Source organism: Lutra lutra, chromosome 6, assembly GCF_902655055.1.
Source record: "Lutra lutra chromosome 6, mLutLut1.2, whole genome shotgun sequence".
Lineage (NCBI taxonomy): Eukaryota > Metazoa > Chordata > Mammalia > Carnivora > Mustelidae > Lutra > Lutra lutra.
Window position 1 is genome coordinate 66662112 of NC_062283.1, and position 24428 is coordinate 66686539.

Here is a 24428-nt window from a genome sequence, read left to right on the forward strand (position 1 = left end):
ACTTTTAAGATCAGCCCCACAGCCTGTTTCCTGCAAATGCCCTTGTTCCACGATGGAGGCTGGACTAAGACTGTTGCCCTCCTCCACATGGAGACTAAAACCCACGGTCCCTACCTATGTCCCTTCCAGACACAGCTCTGTCTTGCTTGTCTCCTGGTTCTCTCTGTCTGACACAGCTTTGACCTCCCTCCTCTCTTTTTTCTTCCCCACAGGTCCCCAGAAACCAGCAAGGAAGACATTAGTAGTGGCTTCCCAGATTGCCAAACCAGACAAAGCCCTGGAATTGGGTGTTTCTGTGCCTCCCACACCTGGTTCTGCTTTCTGGAAGTACCGCCCTTGGAAATGTCTAAAAACACCTGAGAAGCTCTTGGATTTGAATAAATCCAAACCACAATCCCCATTTGATTTAAGAATATTTAGACTAAAATACTCACAATAATGAATACATTTAGTGAGCACATACTGTGTTCTAAATACTTTCCAGTGCATGATCTCACATAATCCTTATGATAATCCTATGAGGTGGGAACCATTAACATTCCTATTTTACAGATGAGGAAACTGAGGCACGGGAAAATTAAGAAGCTGGCTAAGGTCACTCAACTGTTGAGTTGCATAATCATCAGTGATTCTTGTCTTAGGTTGATTAGCTCAGAAAACACAGAAAATAGGACATTTTACCCTCAACATAATTTTTAATACTCTCCTGCCTGTGCTATTAAGCTGCTAACTTCATTTTTATTATTAATTATGTATGCTGTATAAAAAAGCAATTTAGTTAACAGATTTTAAGATTATACCTGTATGGTGTGGGAATCACTGGCTTGTCCAAGAATTTCCAGGAGAACTGGATCAGATACAAAGAAGAATCTTGGAAACAGTAATCTCTTCTTCTCCAAATACCTTTAAATAAAGTCATATTACCAAATGGCATTTTCTGAATTATTAATTTGGGGGTTTTTTTTAGCCAAGATACAATCCCTAACATCTTCAGTAAGATAATAGCAAACACCTACAGTCAATTCCCATTTGTCTCTGAAATGTTTGGATAGAACCAAAGTCTGTGCTAGGTCATGGATGGCACTTGGGAAAGCAAGTAAAATAAGAAAGGGATTCAGAGCAAACCTGCTCCATCACCTATGGTTCTTCTTACTCAAGAGCCCTCCTGTTGATGTGGAGAACAAGGGCAAAAGGAAATTTAGATAAAATTAGATTTCCTTATAACTTGCAGCCCATTGACAAATACTTGAGACAGGCAGAGTATAACATTCCTGCAGGAGCTTCTGATATCTTACTGTTAAGAAAACAAAACAAAACAAAAACAAGACAGCATGGTACTGGCATAAAAGCAGACACATAGATCAGTGGAACAGAGTAGAGAGCCCAGATATGGACCCTCAACTCTATGGTCAAATAATCTTTGACAAAGCAGGAAAAAATATGCAGTGGAAAAAAGACAGTCTCTTCAATAAATGGTGCTGGGAAAATTGGACAGCTATGTGTAGAAGAATGAAACTCGACCATTCTCTTATACCATACACAAAGATAAACTCGAAATGGATAAAAGACCTCAATGTGAGGCAGGAATCCATCAGAATCCTAGAGGAGAACATAGGCAGTAACCTCTTCGACATGGCCACAGCAACTTCTTTCAAGATATGTCTCCAAAGGCAAAGAAACAAAAGCAAAAATGATTTTTGGGGGGCGCCTGGGTGGCTCAGTGGGTTAAGCCGCTGCCTTCCGCTCAGGTCATGATCCCAGGTCCTGGGTTCGAGCCCCACATCGGGCTTTCTGCTCAGCAGGAAGCCTGCTTCCTCCTCTCTCTCTCTGCCTGCCTCTCTGCCTACTTGTGATTTCTCTCTGTCAAATAAATAAATAAAATCTTTAAAAAAAATGATTTTGGGGACTTCATCAAGATCAAAAGCAGCAAAGGAAACAGTCAACAAAACAAAGAGGCAACCCACGGAATGGGAGAAGATAGTCTCAAATGACAATACAGACAAAGGGCTGATATCCAGGATCTATAAAGAACTCCTCAAACTCAACACACACAAAACAGATAATCATGTCAAAAAATGGGCAGAAGACATGAACAGACACTTCCCCAAAGAAGAAATACAAATGGCTAACAGACACATGAAAAAATGTTCATCATCACTAGCCATCAGGGAGATTCAAATTAAAACCACATTGAGAGGGGCACCTGGGTGGCTAAGTGGGTTAAGCCTCTGCCTTCAGCTCAGGTCATGATCTCAGGGTCTTGGGATCGAGCCCCACATCGGGCTCTCTGCTTGGCAGGGAGCCTGCTTCCTCCTCTATCTATGCCTGCCTCTCTGCCTACTTGTGATCTCTCTCTCTGTGTCAAATAAATAAATAAAATATTTAGGAAAAAAAAATGAGACACCACCTTACACCAGTTAGAATGGCCAAAATTAGCAAGACAGGAAACAACATGTGTTGGAGGGAATGTGGAGAAAGGGGAACCCTCTTACACTGTTGGTGGGAATGCAAGTTGGTGCAGCCACTTTGGAGAACAGTGTGGAGATTCCTCAAGAAATTAAAAATAGAGCTTCCCTATGACCCTGCAATTGCACTACTGGGTATTTACCCCAAAGATACAGATGGAGTGAAAAGAAGGGCCATCTTTACCCCAATGTTTATAGCAGCATGGCCACGGTCGCCAAACTGTGGAAAGAACCAAGATGCCCTTCAACGGATGAATGGATAAGGAAGATGTGGTCTATATACACTATGGAGTATTATGCCTCCATCAGAAAGGATAAATACCCAACTTTTGTAGCAACATGGACGGGACTGGAAGAGATTATGCTGAGTGAAATAAGTCAAGCAGAGAGAGTCAATTATCAAATGGTTTCACTTATTTGTGGAGCATAACAAATAGCATGGAGGACAAGGGGAGTTAGAGAGGAGAAGGGAGTTGAGGGAAATTGGAAGGGGAGGTGAACCATGAGAGACTATGGACTCTGAAAAACAATCTGAGGGTTTTGAAGGGGCGGGGGGTGGGAGGTTGGGGGAACCAGGTGGTGGATATTAGAGAGGGCACGGATTGCATGGAGCACTGGGTGTGGTACAAAAACAATGAATACTGTTACGCTGAAAATAAATTTAAAAATTTTAAAAAAATGGACAGAAGACATGAACAGACACTTCCCCAAAGAAGAAATACAAATGGCTAACAGACACATGAAAAAATGTTCATCATCACTAGCCATCAGGGAGATCCAAATCAAAACCACATTGAGATACCACCTTACACCAGTTAAAATGGCCAAAATTAACAAGACAGTAAACAACGTGTGTTGGAGAAGATGTGGAGAAAGAAAGAGGAACCCTCTTACACTGTTGGTGGGAATGCAAGTTGGTGCAGCCACTTTGGAAAACAGTGTGGAGATTCCTCAAGAAATTAAAAATAGAGCTTCCCTATGATCCTGCAAATGCACTACTGGGTATTTACCCCAAAGATACAGATGTAGTGAAAAGAAGGGCCATCTGTACCCCAATGTTCATAGCAGCAATGGCCACAGTCGCCAAACTGTGGAAAGAACCAAGATGCCCTTCAACAGACGAATGGATAAGGAAGATGTGGTCCATATACACTATGGAATATTATGCCTCCATCAGAAAGGATGAATACCCAACTTTTGTAGCAACATGGACGGGACTGGAAGAGATTATGCTGAGTGAAATATGTCAAGCAGAGAGAGTCAATTATCATATGGTTTTGCTTATTTGTGGAGCATAAGGAATAACACAGAGGACATGGGGAGATGGAGAGGAGAAGAGAGTTGGGGGAAGTTGGAGGGGGAGACAAACCATGAGAGACTGTGGACTCTGAAAAACAATCTGAGGGTTTTGGAGGGGCAGGGGCAGGAGGTTGGGTGAGCCCTGTGGTGGATAATAAGGAGGGCAAGTATTACATGGAACACTGGGGGTGGTGCATAAACAATGAATTCTGGAATACTAAAAGGAAATTTTAAAAATAAATAAAAATTAAACAAAAACAGAAACAAAAACAAAAACCTTAGCCAGGATCCTATAAGTCTTCTTTAGCATATGAAAATCTTTTTGGAAACTTCCTTTGTCTTTACCCACCCTGCAACTCCAAAGTATGTAATGAACTGCTCCTCACAATTCGAGTGCAGCTCTTTCTGCCCATAGGTCCAGTCTCCCGTGCTTTAACAAAGCCACCTTTTTCTACCAAAAATGTCTCAAGAATTCTTTCTTGGCCATTCATTCATGAACTCCCACTTCAAATCACATCACCGTGATCTTTCTAGGGATATTGTGAACTTCATGATTTAAACCCAGGATGAACACATAATTATCTCCAAACCAGGATACTGGAGAAGCACTGGGGGACCCATTAGCCATGAAGTTGGGACAGAGGCATATAAACTTAGACAAACTAGGATATCCCATAACTCTATTTCAAACAGAAATTGAGAATGAACTGCCTTTTAAGAAAACCATCCATGAACTTGTCTGGCTAATTGCTCGCTTAGTGTGCATCTCTACTCCATGCCTATAGTGAGTTGAATGATAGTCCCCCAGAAGACATGTCTTCGTCCTGTTCCCTGGAAGCAGTGCATGTGGCCTTATTTGGAAAAAGGGTCATTGTGGATGCATTGAATTTAAGGATCTTGAGAAGAGAGAATCCTGGTTGATCCAGATGAGCCCTAAATCCCATCACAAGAGTCCTCATAAGAGACACACAGGAAGAAGAGGAGAAGGACATGCAAAGACACAGAGATCTGAGTTATGCAGCCACAGGCCAAGGAGAGGAAAGGAAGATTCCTTGGAGAGGAAGGGAAGATTCTCCATCAGCGCCTTCAGAAGGTGCTGACACCTTGATTTCATATTTCTTGCCTCCCAAAATGTGAGCAAATAAATGTCTGTTGTTTTAAGCCACCCAGTTGGTGGAAAGTTCTTACAGCAGCCCTATAAAACTACTACAATGCCTTAACTCCCCAACCCCCAAAGCTATGGGTTCTTTTTTGCAGGAAAATTAAATTCATGCTAAATTCCTAGAGCCACTTCAGCCATCCCTACCAAGCCAGAAATGCCATCAATATTATTTACTTGTTTGGGAGAAAACACCATCACATATAAAATGAGAGGAAACTTAACAACTTCCACTCTTACCCTGTGAGTGACTTCTGACATACTTCCAACTGTTCGTGCAAATGAGGTAAAAGTTGCCCCATGGTTTCATCTCCAACACAGCAACTAATCACATTGGGGTTCTCATGAGCTCGCTGCATTATCTTCATCCAGGACTTGTCAATATTCTGAAACCGCTTTGCTTCCTAAAACAAACTCCTAGTCAGTAAAAATTAACATTTGAATAAAGCAAAGTCTTCATTCTGGAATTTTCTAGAGTTCCTCACACCAGCTTCTATTAGTTCTCAGTCTACATAATTTAAAGGAGCAATTTTTTTTCATCTGCATTAATTCTGGACAACAAAAAACCAGCCATAAAACTGCCTATTGAAATACTGCTTTGTCACAATGAGGCTTATCGCTTATTTGTTTTCTTACATTTAATATATTTTTCAAAATGCCACACAATTAATTTGCAGAGCTATCAACTTAAAGCTCAAATCTAGTCTTTCAGCACCCCAGGTGTTTGGTTTGATGAGCAAACTGAAGAAGCATGAAAATAATCTGATCTCAAGATCCTCTGAATAATTACAGCTCAAAAATACCCCAGGAAAAAGAAAAAAAAAAAAAAAAAAGTAAAACCCCAGAACAAAGCTTCATTTACATTCTCGCAAATGAAATTTCTCTATTTACTATGGATGATATTAAGCTTTGCTTCAATTGCAAAAATGCCTCAAGAAATGGCATAAACTTGGGGCGCCTGGGTGGCTCAGTGGGTTAAGCCGCTGCCTTCGGCTCGGGTCATGATCTCAGGGTTCTGGGATCGAGCCCCGCATCGGGCTCTCTGCTCAGCAGGGAGCCTGCTTCCTCCTCTCTCTCTGCCTGCCTCTCTGCCTGCTTGTGATCTCTCTCTCTGTTAAATAAATAAAATCTAAAAATAAATAAATAAATAAAAGAAATGGCATAAACTTGATTCTTAAAATTTTTAAGGGTATTTTTTTTTCAACAATACAACATTCTGATTGAAAAAGAAAAGAATTATTTTTAAAAATGTGTTGTTACAAAGGCAAATGAGTCATTTTCAAAACGCTTTTATCCTTGATTTTTTTTATTTATTTTTATTTATTTGATAGAGAGAGAGAGATCACAAGTAGGTAGAGAGGCAGGCAGAGAGAGAGAGGGGGAAGCAGGCTCCCTGGTGAGCAGAGAGCCCCAAGTGGGGCTCGATCCCAGGACCCTGAGACCATGACCTGAGCCAAAGACAGAGGCTTAACCCACTGAGCCACCCAGGCGCCCCTTATCCTTGATTTTTAATTTATATAGATTCTGTATTTATAGAAATTCAGAAAGAGCAGCCTTAATTTCATAAGAGGGACATTACCTTCATAGAATAAAGCTATTAGTAAGTGTATTTACTTAAAAGGCCCGAATAAAGCTCTCTAAAGATTTTTGTTAAGGGCTTCTGAAGATGTTTCTTTGCCCCATGGTATATTTCTGATCTATTACTGGTCAACTTACTAATAGTTAATTTGTGCTTATACGATACAGATTAATTTTAATTCTAATCTCAGAGGAAGATTGTAAGGTAACCTCTTAGAAGAGATGAACAACTATAATAGTACCACATCTGAATGTACCTCACAACCTCAGAAAACCTGGAAATTTGAAAATATGTGAATCCCTTCTTTCTATTAATATAAATTAAGAAATCAGCACATTTTTAAAATTTATTTTGCAAAGGAGCTGTATAGTAAGTATTTTAGGCTCTATGGGCCATATGTTCTCTGTTACAACCACTCAAGTCTGCTTGGGCAATGGTAAAGCAGCTGTAGACAGAACATAAATGAATAGATACAGCTGTGTTCTGATAAAACTTATTTGCAAAAACAGATGTATGGGCCAGAGATCTCCAACCCTGGTTTAAATAATCAAGATACAGCCATAAATCTTTGTAAAGACTTCTACAGAGACATACAGACAATACACATCAAACTGTATGTTTGGTAGTTACAAAAGCCATATTTACCTGAGGGAGTTGTTTGGCAATATCTCCACCTACAAAGACAGCTTCAAGATAAACCCAAAGGTTCTGGACTACCAGCCACTCTTCAATTATATCTGAGGAAGTGGACAATTTATACACCCAACTCTGGATAGTTTTTTTAAATGGAGCATTATATCTAAAAAGTAAAAATGGAAAAATACCGTATTTGAAGGATGATGCAGAAAATAGTATGGCCTAACAAAGTAAATTAGAGGAGGGGCGCCTGGTTGGCTCAGTGGATTAAGCTGCTGCCTTTGGCTCTGGTCATGATCGCAGGGTCCTGGGATCAAGCCCCACATCACGCTCTCTGCTCAGCGGGGAGCCTGCTCCCCCCTCTCTCTCTGCCTGACTCTGCCTACTTGTGATCTCTCTCTGTCAAATAAATAAATAAAATCTTTAAAAAAAATGTATATTAGAGGAGAAATATTCCTTTGGAAATGAACTTTTTTTTCCCCTAAAAGTCAGTTCCTAATAAATTTCATACAGCGAATGAGATATTTGCTTTTCTAGGCATAAAACTCATATCATTATAGCGATTTTCCTTGTTTCTGTGTATGAGTCACAGACCAGGAAGATGGGCCAAGTGTTGGGACACAGAGGTCCAGCAAAATGATTGTGCTGGTTGTTTCTGGAAGGAAAGTGAAGACACGGAATAAGGTGTTTTTAGAAGACTACTGTGAACCGAATCTAAGTGAGCACTAACTGCAGGAATAACACATAGGGCACTGTTCCTGGTCTCTGTAACTATGATGACAAGGCCAATAGTCAAGATTGAGGGTTGATGTCCGCCTACAGATGTGCTCTTCTCACCCATAGACTATAATTCCACCAGGCACTATGCCTAGATTCTAGGGAGTTAGAGAATAGTTGGCCACAAATAGCATGCTTCCTCTTTTCTCAATATCAGGGCTAGCTGCAGAGTTTGTGAGAATTTGAGGTGTCCAGAAAGCTGGGCCCAGCCAAGAAAGACAAGAAATACAGGGGATGTCATGCAAGAAGTTATGGGAAGCTACCAGGTAAGGACCCGGTTACCTATAGTTGGATAAAGAAGGTGATCTCAGTTTGTGGCAATGACAAGTAGTTTTGGTGTGGTGTAGTGACATTGCTGGTAAGTGACCATTACTGATAACACTCTTCAAACTTTTTATGATCCAGGGCGGGGTGACTTGCAGTTGCTTACATACAAGAAGGGGTTCTTCTGGGTATAGTCTGATGCCTGGATGCAACCCATAACTTCTCTAGAAGCCCATGCTATATAGAGAGGTATAAGGGGACTTATATAGGAGATACATGAGCTCTTCAGGTAGTAAGAGGCTTTTGACTCAACATCCAATTTATACTGTCCATCTGGCCAACACTCTAGAGCCAAAAGAAGTCAATATGCTAAAAGCATCTTCAAAATTAAGACAAGCACACTAAGATGGTACAGATGGACACTTCAGGGGGTTGAAGCACCTAGATATTTGAGGATAAAAATGGTCCTGCACAGAGAGAGAGAAAAAAAAAGAATCATTTTTGATGGTGTGTAACTTCCCAGCATTCAAAAGGGAGACTTGAAATAAGATCTAGCATAACCACGTTCTGCCCTTTGGTCATTGCACAACTTTGGCTAGTGGAACCTGTCGTGATGGATAGTTAGTCCTATAGATCAACCAGGAATCCACTAGCAAGGTGTCACCAACCAGGCAATATCTGGAGTTACGTCTCACCTATGGAGATAAATAATTTCCTCCTGAAGTCACACCCAGGTAGCCCTAGAGACCCAGCAGGCACTGTGTTAGCATTGAGTTTACTAGTACTATAAATAAGTATTATACTAATCAGGCTAAATCCAAGTTAAGTATGAAACTAAGAAACGCTTCCAATCCCAAATTTGTTGGCTACAGCACTGTTCAGATGAATCTACAGTCTTTCTTCAAGAGGACATCATCCAGGAAATCAGCAAGGCAAAATTTGCAATGAACAGTGGAAGCAGTATCTCATAAAGCTTAAGAACCACTGAATATCCTATGGTCACCTTTGCCAGGATTATTCAGATTCCCTGAAAGCAGAGATATATGTAGAGTTTTAACCCCAACAAGTCAACCCAGAACTCCCAGAACTCCCAGAACTAGGAGCTTTGGAGTTAGGTCATTATCCAAGTGCAAGTGTGCCTTTGAGGCCAGCAGTCATGGAGGGTATCATTCATTAACCAGTGGTTCCAACCTAGAGAAGGGATATTAGAATTCCCATGTACCCCAGACATTGATTCTGCTAATGATGAGGCTGTGACATATTTCTTAGGTGTGCTGAAATGAAGAATGGTTGAGAATTATTGCATAGTCAGCTAGGGGATTAGAGGTTGCTAATGACCAGATTATGACCTGACAGTATACTTAATCTGAGTCCCATTTCCAAAAACTGCACTCAAGGTCACAGTCACCTTCCAGCTGTTTCAGTAATCCAATGATGGACAGGTTGTCTCACTTAGGGAAAAGTAAAACTAACACACATATAGACAATTTTCCTCATAAAAGAATGCATGAAGGGTTTACATAATAAGCCCCTAATAATATATTCATGTGTTGCCAGCATACTTTTCCTGGGTCATTGGGTGAACACCTGAGCAGGGCCAGTCGAGGAAGGCAAAGATAACAACTTGGAGGAACCAAAGAGAAAGAAAACAAAATAAATATGTCATCTCAGTGGGGAGCCAAGATGTTCAAGAGATAAACTGCCAATCTGGGGGAAATAATTATGACGGTGCCCACCAGAAAAACAGTTAAGAAGAAATGCGTACCATAAAGAAGAGACAGAAGCCATGATCGTTAGGGAAATAGGTAGCTCATTTAAGGACAGACAAGAGGAAGCCCTTGAGTTCAGAATCTAGTGTTATGACACAGCTGCAAAACTGGGCTTTCATCCAGTATTACATAACCCTAGAAACCAACTTAAAACCTTCCCTCAAAGTATAAAATTACCTGTTGCTTAGTAAGGAACCTAAGACCATTAAACTATCCTCCATCAAGGTGATGATCTCTCCTGATTCAGTTCCTTTGAGAAGGAGCTCTCCCTTTCCCTTAAATGCTGCAAAACTCAGGTTCTGGTTGGTCCAATTTTCAATCACCTGAGTCAGCTTGGCTTCAATATCCTTCTCCTTAATGGCAGATATGCAAATATCCTTCAGAGGGAGATCAAAGAATATGTCATGACATTTCCAATTACAAATTAAGTGCCTTAGAAAATCATAGCATTTTCAAGCTTGAACCTAGAAGTCATTTAGTCATTTTATGGCCAAGGAAACCTTCTGACCATCTGACTACTAGTTCTTTTATGGTACCATATACACGCAATAGCAGAGTTTAAATCTTCATGTTTCTTGATTACATTTTAATTGGAGTTTTTTGGCCAAAATGGAAATAATAACAGCTGTTCTATCTCAGCAGGTTGTTACAGGAAACAAGGGAGAATATATGTGGGGGGGTCCTTTGAACTCTTCAAAGTAGCATAGAATCATTTCTGTATTCCAGGCTGCTCTGGCCCTAATTGAATGTCTCATTTGCTTAAAAGTCATTTCTTTCTTTCTTTTTTTTTTTTTTTCCTCACAGGGTTTCCTGTTTTTCTGAGAGTCCTTGATATGAAAGTCTCATAAAGGAAAATAAAAGTAACATATTTTCCCCACCATGCCTCTATTTGTTTTCATACTTAGAATCATAGATCTCAGAGATGGAAAGGAATTGAAAGGGGCAAGGTATTTCCACAAATAATTATAATACAAAGTAGCATATAATAAATGTCCTCAGAGTGGTATGACTTGTTGGGAGTTCTGAAGAGGGAGAAACAATTTCTGCCCACAGTCAGGAGGGAAGGCCTCATTGAGGAGGGAGCATGTGAGACTGAGTGGGATTCCTGTGGGTGGTGGGGGCAAACACTCTACAGGGAGAGGAAAGAGTTCCTTTAGAGGTGGTGAGTCCCAGGACAGAAAGAATCCAACCTGGCAAACAGCAGCACGTGCAGAGCAGAGCAAACAGGACATACTGGCATACACAGTGCTGAGAATCTGTTTTGGGGTACAAATAGTAACTGAACCCTAGAATTCCTTGGAATTACAAAATGGCCTTTTTCAAAGCACAGCTTATAAATGGCTATATTCTTCAGTATAAAACCTACTTATAAGAATGAGATGGACACCAAAGTTCTTTTTCAATTCTTCATTTCCTTCAATAGTATTGGAGTGGCATTTATAAATAGGACAAAATTCTTTGAAATATATATTGCTGGCGTACATGTATTGTTAAGAAGGGGAGAAGGAGATGGAGAGCCTGGGTGGCTCAGCGGGTTAAACATCTGCCTTCAGCTCAGGTCATGATCCCAGGGTCCTGGGATCAACTCCCATGTTGGGCTCCCTGCTCTGCGGGGAGCCTGCTTCTCCCTCTCCTTCTGCTGCTCCCCCTGCTTATTCTCTCTCTCTCTCATAAATAAATAATTTTTTTAAAAAAAGAAGGGGGAAGAAAAGGCAGAAAACTCAAAATCATATATATGAGAGATTTCCAGTTACACGGTACAGTTCCTCACCTCCAAAAATATAGAATAACTGATAAAATGCAAACAGAGAAAGTGGAAAACATAGCCAGGCTTAAAAACCAAACAAACATCTCCATGAACCAGAGCGGAAAAGATACACAGACCAGTAGATGGAGATGAAACCCAAGCTTGAGGGCTCTGGTAAGGTGCGGGGGAGGGGAGATGGCTCAGCAAGCGCTTGTAAACAGTTTGCATTGACATATCTGGTTAAACCCGTGGGTCCCACACAGAGGCAGACCCCTGGAAACTGCCCATCCTTTCTGTGAAAAAGGCCTATTTACTTATATTAGAGCTTTTGCCTGAGGGGCAGTCATCTAATTTATTCACAACTTGGGGCCTCCCAAGATACTATCCCAAGATGGAGGCTGGTGGGCACCACTGTTGCACTGTCCATCTACCTCATCGTAAGTCACCAGTATCTCCCAGAAAGGAGCTTATGCACATTTCAGGCACCCTGGTTTTGGTTTTTGTTTTTTTGTTTTTTTTGTTGTTGTTGTTTTGTTTTGTAGCTGCCACACAGGGAATCTGGATGATCCCCTGATTCTGGTGGCAAATGAGGCTTATGTTTGAGGTGGCACAGGACTAGAATAAATGGCGGGTGGGGGGGGTAGTTCTTAACTAGTTACCCATCTTCCAGTGCTGAGCACTGAGACATCAGACTGAAATGCCCAGTTTCTTACTGTGAAAGAGGCCTATTGCTTTTTCTTCACAGCTGTGGCCTGAGGAGCAGGTTCCTAATTAAACATATATCCAAGGGTCAACTGTAATCCTCTCCAGAGACTCTGAAGGGTGAGTGTGATATTCAGACTCCTTATGCTGTGCTCCCAAATGCTGGCATCTCCAACAAAGAAGCCTGTGTAAAAAACTGGCACTCCACAATTGTGGCTGTCACCCAAAAGGCACATCCCTTCATAGCCTGACTGTGGTGACCAGCAGGGCTTTTGTTCATGGGTTCAACAGAATGGTAGCAAGCAAAGAAAGTTCTTAACTGGCTGTCATTCCTGGCTTCAGTGCAGAGAGAACAGACATAAATGTCCATCTCCTAGTATTCCCTTAAAAGAGGCATATTTGCATGCTTTAATAGTTGTTGCCTAAGGATGTAGTTTCCAATCAGCCTAAGTCTAGGTGCTGACTGAAATCCTCCACTTTGGGACCTGATAGGTCTTGTTACATCCTGAATTACTGAGAGCACCTAAAGACAAAGTAGACTACTGGGACAAACATAAAGGTTTGAGAGACAACCAAGAGCTAGGGCAGGCTTGAAGGATAAGGTTTATCTCCTCTCAAGGCCACTCCTTCAGGACAAGGAGAGGTTATTGTTTTATATGATGCATAAAAATCAACACAGAGCAAAGTAAAATGAAAAAACAGGAATATGATCCAAATAAAGCAAGTAATGTCCTCAGAAAAAGACTTTAATGAAACAGAGATGAGTGGTTTACCAGATAAAGAACTCAAAATAATGGTCATAAAAATACCCACCAAGTTCAGGAGGACAATGCATGAACAAAGTGAGGATTCCAACAAAGAAAAAGAAAATATTTTAAAGATACCAAGTAGAAGTCATGGAGCTGAAGAATACAATCACAGAACTGAAAAGCACAATAAAGGAGTTCAACAGCAGACTAGATGAAGCATAAGAAAGGATCATGAACTTGAAGACAGGGCCCAGAACTTACCCAACCAGAGCAAAAAGAAAAAAGAATGAAAAATAATGAAGACAACTTAAGGGACTTATAGATCCTGTGAGGCAACATTCACATTATAGGAATCTCAGGAGGACAAGAGGGCAGATAATGTATTTGAAAAAATAATGGCTGAAAACTAGATATCAGTAGCCCAGAGAATTTCAAAACAGATGAACCTAAGAGACCCACACCAAGACACTATAATTAAAGTGTTAAAAGTTAAAAACAAAGAGGAAATCATAAAAGTAGAAAGAGAAAAGCAACTTGTTAGGTAGGAAACTCCCACAAGACCAACAGCAGATTATTCAGCAGAAACTTTGCACACCGGAAGACAGGAGCACAATATATTCAAAGTGATGACAGGAAAAAAAAATTATCATGAATACCCTACCTGGAAAAGTTGTCCTTCAGAATCAAAGGAAAGCTAAAGAGTTTTCCAGACAAGCCAAAACTTCAGTTCATCACCACTAGACGAACCTTACAAGAAATGTTAAAGGGACTTCTTTAGGCTAAAATGAAACAGTGTTAATTAGTAACAGGAAATATATGAAAGTGTAGATCTCACTGGTAAAGGTAAATATATAGTAAAATTCAGAATAGTCTAATGTATTAAAGGTGGTAAGTTAACTACTTAAAAAGCCAATATGAAGGTTAAAAGACAAATGTAGTAAAACTAACTATAACTACAATATTTATCAGTGGAGACTGTGGTATCAAAAACTAAATGTAGTGGAGGGGGTAGTAAAAATGTAGAGCTTTAGAATACATTCAAGCTTCAGTTATCAACTGAAAACAAACTGTTATAAATATGTTGTTATATATAAGCCTCATGGCAACCACAAAGAAAAAACCTATAGTAGATACGCAAAAGATAAAGCATACCACTACAGATATACAAATAATAAAAGAAGAGAGCAAGAGAAGACAAGAACAAAGGAATTACGAAAGAGCCAGAAAATGAATAACAAAAAGTCAATAGGCACATACTATTAATATTAATAGTTCTGAGGAATTCACCAGCAATGCAATACAGAAATAAACAGATTTTTTTAAAAAATGAGAGCTAGTTAAGGGGCAAGGAGGATAGCTTGAGGACCTCCCAAACTAACATATTTCAAATAATCATCTTATCTCCTTGAGTTACTATATTATTTTGCAAAACCAAAGGATGTTCAGGGCCACTCCAAATTTTGAGGGTACAATATATAGAGCAATTAGTACACCCTTAAATAAAATGTCCATTTGCATAATTTTCAGAAAAATAAGAGATGTTCTTTAATGAACCAGTGATAAGATCTTATAAGTTTATGTACCTCTATGTCATCCTTATGTTTAAGTAGTGGTGCTTCCATAATATTTCTAAGACAAAAAGAATCAGATTCCACATCAAATGGGGTTCCAGTTAACTCAGAGATTCGGTCCCAGTGTCTCTGTTTCATTGCCTTATTGGTCATCATTTCCAGCAGAGGACATGACTCACTAAAATCATCAATTCTTTTTTTCAGATCCAAGAAAGCCTGCCAATCTTTGAGTCCTTTTGGGAGTTTACGACACCTTTTAGAGAAAAAAAAAATCATATCACTACACATTTCTTTGAAGCATTATCTGTATACAGCTATATATCAGAAGATAAATGTATTTGTAAAATACCTACAGTTCCTATGAAGATAGGCACTATAAAAAGGTAAGCTTAATTCAATTCAAACTCACCTGTTTTGAAATTCCTGCAGTTCTGCATTAATGTTTTCAATGTCTACATCTCCCCAAAGTATTTCATAATAGCCACTAATATTGTTCATTACAGTATCATATAGTCCATACAGCTTCTGCAGCAAGTTGAGCTCTTTTCTGGGAAACCAAATAATTAAGTTATTACATAATGTATATCTTAAAAATAATGTCATTATTGGATAGGCAGAATTCATTCAATCAAACATTTCATACATGACATGTGTAATGTCTTATAGACACCAATATGCAAACAACTCTGTCAGTTTCCAAACAAAAATTTTATTAAAGCCCCATCAATTAGGTCAAGTTTATAGTTTTCAAACACTCCAACTCATACTATGACTTCACATTAACAAATGATGTGATTATTATTATGGTTCCAAACATTGCAAGCAATGTGACCAGAACCTGATAATAAGATCAAAGCTCAGGCTAAGGTTTTGACTGTCTTTCTTCCAAATGCAAGCTGGTTTTTTATGAGAACATCTGACTTTAGGAAAGTGACTTATACATCACTTTCCTACTGAAAGCTTTCCCTTATGTACCCACATGGAATTATATACATAACAAGAATAAGAGGAGTGATTATAGATCCAAGCTAAGAAAAAGTCCTTTATTGTGACAAACATCAAAAATTGAACACTTGGGGCACCTGGGTGGCTCAGTGGGTTAAAGCCTCTGCCTTCGGCTCAGGTCATGATCCCAGCATCCTGGGATCAAGTCCCACATCGGGCTCTCTACTCAGCAGGGAGCCTGCTTCCTTCTCTTTCTGCCTACTTGCGATCTCTGTCAAACAAATAAATTTTAAAAAAAAATTGAACACTCAACAGAGTTTGTGGATACTCCCAAGAATTCCTCAGTCCTTAGCAGACCATGAATGTCCCTGAGACACAATTTTAGTTTTTGAGGTTATTTTTTGAGTGGTTCTATTTTTAAGGATTGATATTCACAATTTTATTACTTATTGTAAATAATCCAAAGACCAAAGGCAAGGTTTGCTTATGTTTTTAATATAGTAAAACTCATTCTATCTTGCAATTATCAAAAGAGCACATCAGACCCTTTTATAAATCTAAAACACATTCTGGAATCTTGGTTATCTTAATTTTCCAATTCTTGCTTCATTTTGCTGATTCATTTTGCTGATCATCTTGGGAACTATTTCATTGTTAATCACAGAGTATTCCCAGCTATGCTAAAAATGACTAAAATAATACAAAAAGTATGACAAGATCTCCCATAAGGAAGGGACAACAGTCATCTTTCAAGTTTCATACTGTGACACCCAAGGCATTGCATCATTTTTTTTTAAGATTTATTTATTTATTTTGAGAGAGACAGAAAGAGAGAGAGAGAGTGGGGACAGGCAGAAGGAAAGGGAGAGATGGAATCCCAAGCAGACTCCATGTTGAGCACAAGCCCAATGTGAGACCAATTCCATGACCCTGAGATCATGACCTGAACCTACACCAAGAGTCAGATGCTCAACCAACTGACCACCCAGGCGCCCCTCATTGCATCATCTTTTAAGAAAGTATCAAAAAAGAACACCAGACAGACATCAACCATCTTCGTGTTCTTTTGATCTTTGGTTAGCTTTCACTTAATAGGGTTAAGCATTCAGAATTGTTCTTTTTTTTTTTTAACCTAAAACAGCAAAGAAAAGACAACTGATAAGAAAGGTTCTCCCCAAGTATTAAAGAGAAAGACACAGAGCAGCACTCTAGACTCTAACTGTAATAGTGAAACTGTGTAGTGAGATCTCAGACTGTGGGTCTTCAGATGACGACTACCTAGATGAATTTTACTCAGATCAGTCCCTTATGAGTGAACAATATATTTCAAAAGAGGCAAGAGCTTCATCACGAAGTGTTTTACAAGAACCTAGACCATCCCATTTTGTGAAAATGATCAATGATTGTTCTTTCATTACTTGTGATGTTTGCATAGATTTTACCGGGGACTTCCCCTAAGTGGATGAATGCTGAAGGCAAATGTATACTCAAAGGAGACAGATGATGCAGAAATGAAGAAATTCATTGACTTAATGATTCAAATCTACAAATAAAGATTTTGGCATTTATAATGTAAGAAAGATAGTGAACCTCTCTTCAACAAAATTATGAGTGAGTTTTCAACAGTTTTGTGTTTTAACAATCCAAGTGCAAGAAACATCAGAAGTAATAATAAGCTAGAAGCTGTGGGAGATGGATTTGAAACCAGAAATCAGAGTTTACAGAATGAGTATGATCCACGTTCGTGCATGACAGCTGATGAGCAGTTGGTTGTGTCACCAGGGAGACCCCATAACCTGACCTTCACTACACACCTGCTTCTACCTATTCATTTTTCTCTTACATTTTTCCTTAAGATCTTCTTTCCAGCTTTCCTCTTCACTTGGGCAAAGGAAACCTGAAACCATCCCTTAGGTGATGGCCACTGCCCTGACAAGACCTCCCACCTGACCTGACCACCCAGACCCTCTGAGCCAAACCTCTGACTGGCACCTGCACAGATGGGACCATGGAGGGGACGTCTGGAAAGACCTCCAATCACCTTTACCTCACTATAACACTAAAGCTCAGCCCAAAGAGGAGCACATCTTCATTTGCATAACATACGATGTGTGATTAGGCATGTTTCCTTAAGGCGCATGTGTGACCTTATGCCCACCTCTATGTTAAACATTCATCCTAACCCTAAACAAAAGGAACCTATTCACCATTTCTTGGGGAGCCATGGCTTTGGAAGCCATTGCCTATGATTTCCTTATTTGCAGCAAATCAAGTTTTCTTTGTGCAACAACTCATTTTTGGTACAGTTTCTGACTCACCAAAGAGTCAACTCGCATTGGTTGGGCTCCAGTCGCATTCTGGAATCAGTCTCCATTTTGTGTGTGTATCTTCAAACCAGGGTGTTATGGAGTAAAAGTGTGGGTTTTCTCTGCTTAAATTTTTATTACCTTTTTTCACAAAAGTGTGTTTCACCATTCCCTTATTCTTATTTTTGCAAATTATTCATAAATTACTTTAAAATATTAAAAAAATTAAAAGGGTCCATTGGTCTAGATGATAAATGAAGATGACTGTTTTTCCTGGAATACTGCCAGTTAAAATAAAACAGAGTCTCAGAATGAACGTGCAAAAGAGTTAACTAGAGAATTTATAAAAATGCAAGACCCAATCCCTGAGATTTTGATTCAGCAAATCAGGGCAAGCAACAGATGCCTGCAGTTCTAATGCAACTGGTCATCAGGTTAAGCTTGGTGAATGACTGCTTCGGAAAAAGAATACAAACTATGTACCCTAAAGTAGGCTGAGGCATTAATTTATGGTTGGACAATTTCTTATCTCTCTTGCAAAGACGTGATACGACTTTGAAAGAAGTCAACCTAAAGTCCTTTTCTAAAGCCATAATCCTAATAAGCAAAAAACCACTGTTTTAATTCTGACCTTGAGGAAAGTTACATAAAATTCCAATAAAATATTGTTGCTTAAATCCTAGGTCTATGTATTGTTTAAAATCAATGAAGTTCCTTGGCCTTCAACCCTGATGAATTTCTATGTCTACCCAACAGAAAAGAGCACTTAACATAGAAATTCATCAGGGTTGAATGAGCTGGAAAGCCAGGGATGACTATTCCTCTAAATAAACAATATATTTTATTTGCGTGCTTCTGCACAATAATAGACACTGCTTAAAAATATCCAAGAGGACAAAGTAAAGCACAGGCTAAATATAGGTTAAAAACACTGGGATTTTTGCAATGTACTTTGCATTCCCCAAGAATGTTTATTTTATACGTGACAACTATGGATCTGGTGGGTCAGCAATAGCCAGGAATAAGGGAAATATTTAGGAGTGTTCTAAGGGAGGCTCTTCTCTGCATGATAAAGGATTTAATGATGACATGATTCTTCTAATGGACAGTGTTTCATTATTTGCATGTAATACTTGCCCAATTTCTACACTTACCTAGTTTTGTGTAAAACCTCATAATCAGTCACAGGCAATCCAAAAAGTTGTTCACCAGATGAATATGTAACAAACTTCCTCCACAGATCATCAAAATTGGCCTATAAAAAGATTTTTAAGTTGTAGTAAAATAAAATTAATTCAGGCCCCATTAAAGTAGAATTTATTATAATTGGAATAAAAGCTACACTGAGGTTTATTTAACAATATCTATGAAACAAAGTTTTGTGAAGAAATTTATACTGGTACCAAGCAATCAGAAGAAAAGTTGAGCACTTAGGAAAATTAACTTTCAAACACTCTAAAAGCATCCGTTTTACATAAAATTTTTTCTTTAATAAATTATGTGGACCTCAGAAGACCTATACTTCAGGTTCCCATAAATATGTCTGAAAGTAATAAAACTGCATTTTAAAAAATCTATGATTCAGGCTTTTTCACTAATTTAGACCTGTCCTCTCTTCTACAGGGTTCAAATGAGTGAGTATAATCCTTTCCACCCTGTCTTCCCTCCAAGCAATAAAGAGTCTATAAAATGAAGGATTCCCTTTTAACATTATTTGAGAGAATTCTAACAATCTGAATCAGCAAAATGAATGCCCATGCCCCTTGAATTGGAAGTGGGACCTCCTATACTTAGAATGCTAAGCATGGAGCGTGTTTAAAGGACAAAAGCAAATAGAAATAATCCACATGTGACAAGGTATGTGCAGCTCTAAATAAGGGTATAACGCATCAGTGAGGGCCGTAAATTTCCAGCCCTGGAGAACGTCTGGCGTCAGACCTCACCACATTCAGTGAATCCGATCTGACAGCTACCGTTAGCATATTTTAGAGGACCCAACTCAGGAAGGGGAGAAGACCCTAGGGGAACTCCAATGAACTCTTCCTTTCTAGAAAGTAAGGGCTGTATTTTGCACTTTTTCTATTAGTTGCTGGTTAGCACAGTGGTTACTCAATAAAGTTACTGACTAACGTAGCCATGGAACCATGTGAACACTAGAAAAGGAGAAACAAAAATGTGAAACAGCATACTTTAAAATAATGACACTTAAAATCTTGTTTATGTGGTGAAGACTATTGATGAATGCCAGTCACTCTCCCCTTTTCCATTCAGGCCCCAAATAGTATAAAAAGACCCATGGCACCAGCCAAATGGAGAACAAAATATCAACTTTGTCAGCAGGCCAACCCAGTGCCCAGTAATTCCGGAGATCAGAGTAAAGTTGCCTCAGGGAACACCACTGCACCCTGAGGCCCAATGTGAGCCTTCCTGCTTCTTTCCACGATCTAGATCTTGGCATCTGCTTTTTTGGGGGGAGATAGGAAGTTGAGGGTGCCCCTGCTTTTGAGGACAATTGGGTCACATACCCAGCCAGATGCATGGAGAATAGCCTACTGTGTGCACACCCCCAAGCATAGTTAGAACAGAAGGAGCAAGACAGCAAGAGATGGGCCCTACAATGTCTTTTCAATGAAGTAGCCACACCCCCCAATGAAAAGGTAGCATATTACAGTCCCTGTCACTGACCAATGAATTGGTAATTCCTGAGGGAAAGGCAAGGAGGTGGATCTACCTTCAAAATATACCCAGGCTCCAGCCACTTCTCATCAACTCCAATGTCACAAGTCTGGTCCAAGATACTATCACCTTCCTCTGGATTATTGCAATAGCCTCCTAATTACTCTCTCTGCTTCCACCCTTGACAGTCAATAATCTACTCTCAACAGTGTAGCCAGAACAATCCACTGAGAACATAAGTAAGATGATGTCGTATTTGCTCTCAGAGCCTTTGCACTTGCTCTCCCTCCTGTCTGGATAGCTGCTTTTCCAGGTACCTGCCTGGCTTGTTCCCTCATTTCTCTAGGTCTCTACTGAAATGTCAGCTTTTCAAGGTGGCCGTCTCTGGAGATAGGGTGTTAAAGTTCACTTCCACGTTACATACACAGAGCCCAGCACATTATGCCCCTTCTCTGCTATTTTTTTCCCTTGGCACTTATCATCATCCAACATTACTATCTAGTTTCATTCTTCACCTTGTTTTTATTCCTGAGGGGCTCTGCTTGGCTCAGCTGGCAGCTACCAGGTGAGCAAATTTGTGTTGGTCTTGGCTCCTCCAGAGAGGCAGGCCTTTCCCTGGGACTCAGGAGACTTCAGGTAGCTAAGGATCAGAGCCTCCTCCAGGGTCCGGCAAAAAGGGACCAAAAGTGACCACTATTGTCCTAGGACAAAAGAACCACAGCAATAACGAGGGACTAGACTTTTTGTCTGCGGACACCATATTCAAGTGGAAGGCTTATGCCTGCTGCCTCCCATGAAAACCCTGGCCGGCATGGACAATCGGCCTTATAGAAATCCACCAGGGTTTCTGGGCTAGACCTACCCGGCCCATGGAACCAGGCAGCAGACAGTGGGCTCTGTGACAGCTGCTTTCCTTACTTGACACAAGATTACTCCTCTAGGGTCTAGGCTACAAATCCTGGTTGCTCCAGCGATCCTAGAAGAACCCTTTTTTATCTGGGTCTGGATTCCCTTTTTTTGTTTGTTTATTTCTCAAGATCTTATTTATTTATTTGTTTGTTTGTTTGTTCGTTTGAGAGAGAGAATGAAAGAGAGACTGCAAGTGGGGAGGGAGGGAGAGGAAGAAGCAGAATCCCCACTGAGCAGGGAGCCCGATGCTGGGCTGGATCCCAGGACCCTGGGCTCATGACCCAAGCCAAAAGCAGGAACTTAACCAACTGAGCCACCCTGGCGCCCTTGGGTCTGGATTTTCCATTTAAATCACTCAAATCAAGGGAGATACTTGAAAGTTAGATACCATATGAGAAATTCCACTTGACTGAACCCTCCTGAGAAAAGCATGCATGGAACCAGCCTGAACCATCTAAGGAACATGCACATAAAGCATCGAGGACAAGATTACTGAATCTACTCTTCTTTTTATTTGCTTCGAGGTGAAAAAACCCAGTGGCAAAGTAATAGGAAGTTATCTCTGACATAGGTAAAAGGATATTAAGAAATACCCACCCAGCACGTAGCAAAACTAAGTTAGCTACAGAAAGCCTTCATATGGCTTGGATTTGCTGCAAAACGTGGTATTCCTAGTAAAGAAGAAAACACTGGATTTTGGACAACATCTCTGTATCTCCTGTTGGCTCAACCGTGGAAGCTATCAGAGTACAAAGGCAGGCAGAAACTGGGGCCTGCTAAAGAAAAAAGTGACATCTAAAAGGGGGCGCAGAACAGAGAAATGGGTGTCTTATTGTTACTTTAAAAAGGAAAGACACACAGCTTTTAAAATGTTGATTGGGAAGACTTAGTGAAGAGGAAGGGGTTAAGAGGAAAGGAGAGAAAAGGGTAAGGCTAAGAAGGAACAAGGAAGAGTCCAGAGTCCCCAGGGACAGGAAGGGCAACACATCTCTCTGAAATTTACTGCACACACACACACACCCTAAGTCATCTCTGTAAATTAGGAGACAAGGTCATCTGTCCAAACTAATCTCAAAACTACTCTTCCCATACTCGTACTTCAGTAAAAGACTACTTTCTTCTGTTTTCCCAAGCTGGAAATCTCCCCCTCTTCTCCTCAGCCCAGGCTCCAGGCCTATCATGTTGGTCTTGTTAATAAACTCATGATCCATCCAGCTTTCTTCATTGCAAGTGCATTTGGTTGGTCTCAATCTTTACAGTTTCTTACTTGCATGACTGAAGCTGCCATGAGTCTAACCATCCTCCTTCCAGAGCATTCTCCGCACTAATGCCAGAGAAATCTTTTTAACACACAGCTGTTTTAAAATCCAAATCTGTGCCTGTGTGGCTCAGTGAGTTAAAGCCTCTGCCTTCGGCTCAGGTCATGATCCCAGGGTCCTGGGATCGAGCCCCGCATCGGGTTCTCTGCTCAGTGTGGAGCCTGCTTCCTCCTCTCTCTCTGCCTGCCTCTCTGCCTACTTGTGATCTGTCTGTCAAATAAATAAATATCTTTAAAAAAAAATCTAAATCTCAACAGGCCATTCCTTGCTTAGAAGAGCCCCTCCAGCCCCCAGAATGGGCCAGGAGCTCCTTACCAGAGCCTACAAAGCCCTTTCAGTAGAGATTTCCACCCTCTCAGCTGTCCCATCCCTCCCTCATCCCTATCCTCTCTGCCCACTGTACCCCACATTTCATCCTTTATCTCCCTAAATCCCCCTGCCTAACTCCTCATTTCTGGGCCTTTGTAGGAGGTATAAATTCTGTCTAACTTGTTTTTCTTCCTTCTTCCCCTGGCTAACTCTAAATAGTCCTTCAAGATGCGGCTCAGATGGCTCCTCTTCCAGGAAGCCTTCTCTGGCTTCACCACCTCCTATTTTGGTTGGTAGTTCCCTACATCTGTTTCCATAACACTAGTTCTCATACCTAGATCATAGGGCTCACCACACAGTTTTGCACTTACTATCTATCTAGCTCTCTGTTCCCTACCATATTTTAGCAGTGTAGAGGGAAGAACCTCGCCTTAATCACTTTTCTATTGACCAGGACGCGCAGTAGGCATCTGATAAATATTTTTTAATGACTACAAATGCATGCGGGACAGAGAACATAAACAGAACATGAACATATAGTCTGGCCACTACAGAAAACAGGATAGAGAACAGACACAAATTATAGAATTGCCTGATCCTATTAGGGGCTAGCTTACATAGGAATCCATGAATCTGAAAAACAATGACCCAAAGGGGTGTGTGATTTTTCTCTAGATGTGCTCAGCAATCTGAGCATAGGAAAAGAGGGTGAATCCGATGAGTATTATAGAGTCCAGGGTAAGGCAAATGAGCTGGGAAGTTTAAAGTCAAGGATACAAAAGGAATGGATACTGGGGGAACACAGGGAAACCATTTGTCAATATTTTAAATCTTATTCTGATACATTTTATTATTCTATGAATTTTTACCATTTGCATACAAATGAGATGCTTGGAACCAAAATAAGGTATACACGTAAGTTCAAAATCAAAGTCTTATTCTTTAAAAATACAGGGAGAGATTCTGTGGAGAACAACACAAAGGGATACAAGAAAAGGAATCAATCACATTATTTTGCAGATTAAAATCTGTATGCCCTTTAAACACTAAATTTTCCAGTGTAAGGTAGAACACATAAATTTTTCCCTAAAATTACTTTAAAGAATAACAACACATGGTTGACATATAAAAAATGAAGTTTCACCTGAAATATCTGTAGCCTGTTACTAGCTTCTTGGGGTGGAATATTTGGAACCATGGGTCCTTCCTGTAATGAATAACATAATCTCCATTTAAATTCTTAAACA

The 24428-nt window shown here is 40.1% G+C and overlaps 1 protein-coding gene across 5 annotated transcripts in view; it reads right to left on the reverse strand.

The window, feature by feature from the left end:
- Nucleotides 1-24428, reverse strand: part of DNAH8 (dynein axonemal heavy chain 8) — a 352138-nt gene that overhangs the window by 186801 nt on the left and 140909 nt on the right. For 4 of the 5 annotated variants that reach the window (XM_047734782.1, XM_047734781.1, XM_047734779.1 and 1 more), the window contains 8 exons: nt 24326-24388; nt 19123-19223; nt 15127-15264; nt 14730-14970; nt 10126-10325; nt 7148-7301; nt 5164-5327; nt 801-903 (listed from right to left, as the gene is read on the reverse strand). In XM_047734782.1, the coding sequence (XP_047590738.1) occupies nt 801-903; nt 5164-5327; nt 7148-7301; nt 10126-10325; nt 14730-14970; nt 15127-15264; nt 19123-19223; nt 24326-24388 (1164 nt within the window). The remainder of the gene's footprint in view (nt 1-800; nt 904-5163; nt 5328-7147; nt 7302-10125; nt 10326-14729; nt 14971-15126; nt 15265-19122; nt 19224-24325; nt 24389-24428) is intronic. The other variant, XM_047734783.1, reaches the window with a different exon arrangement.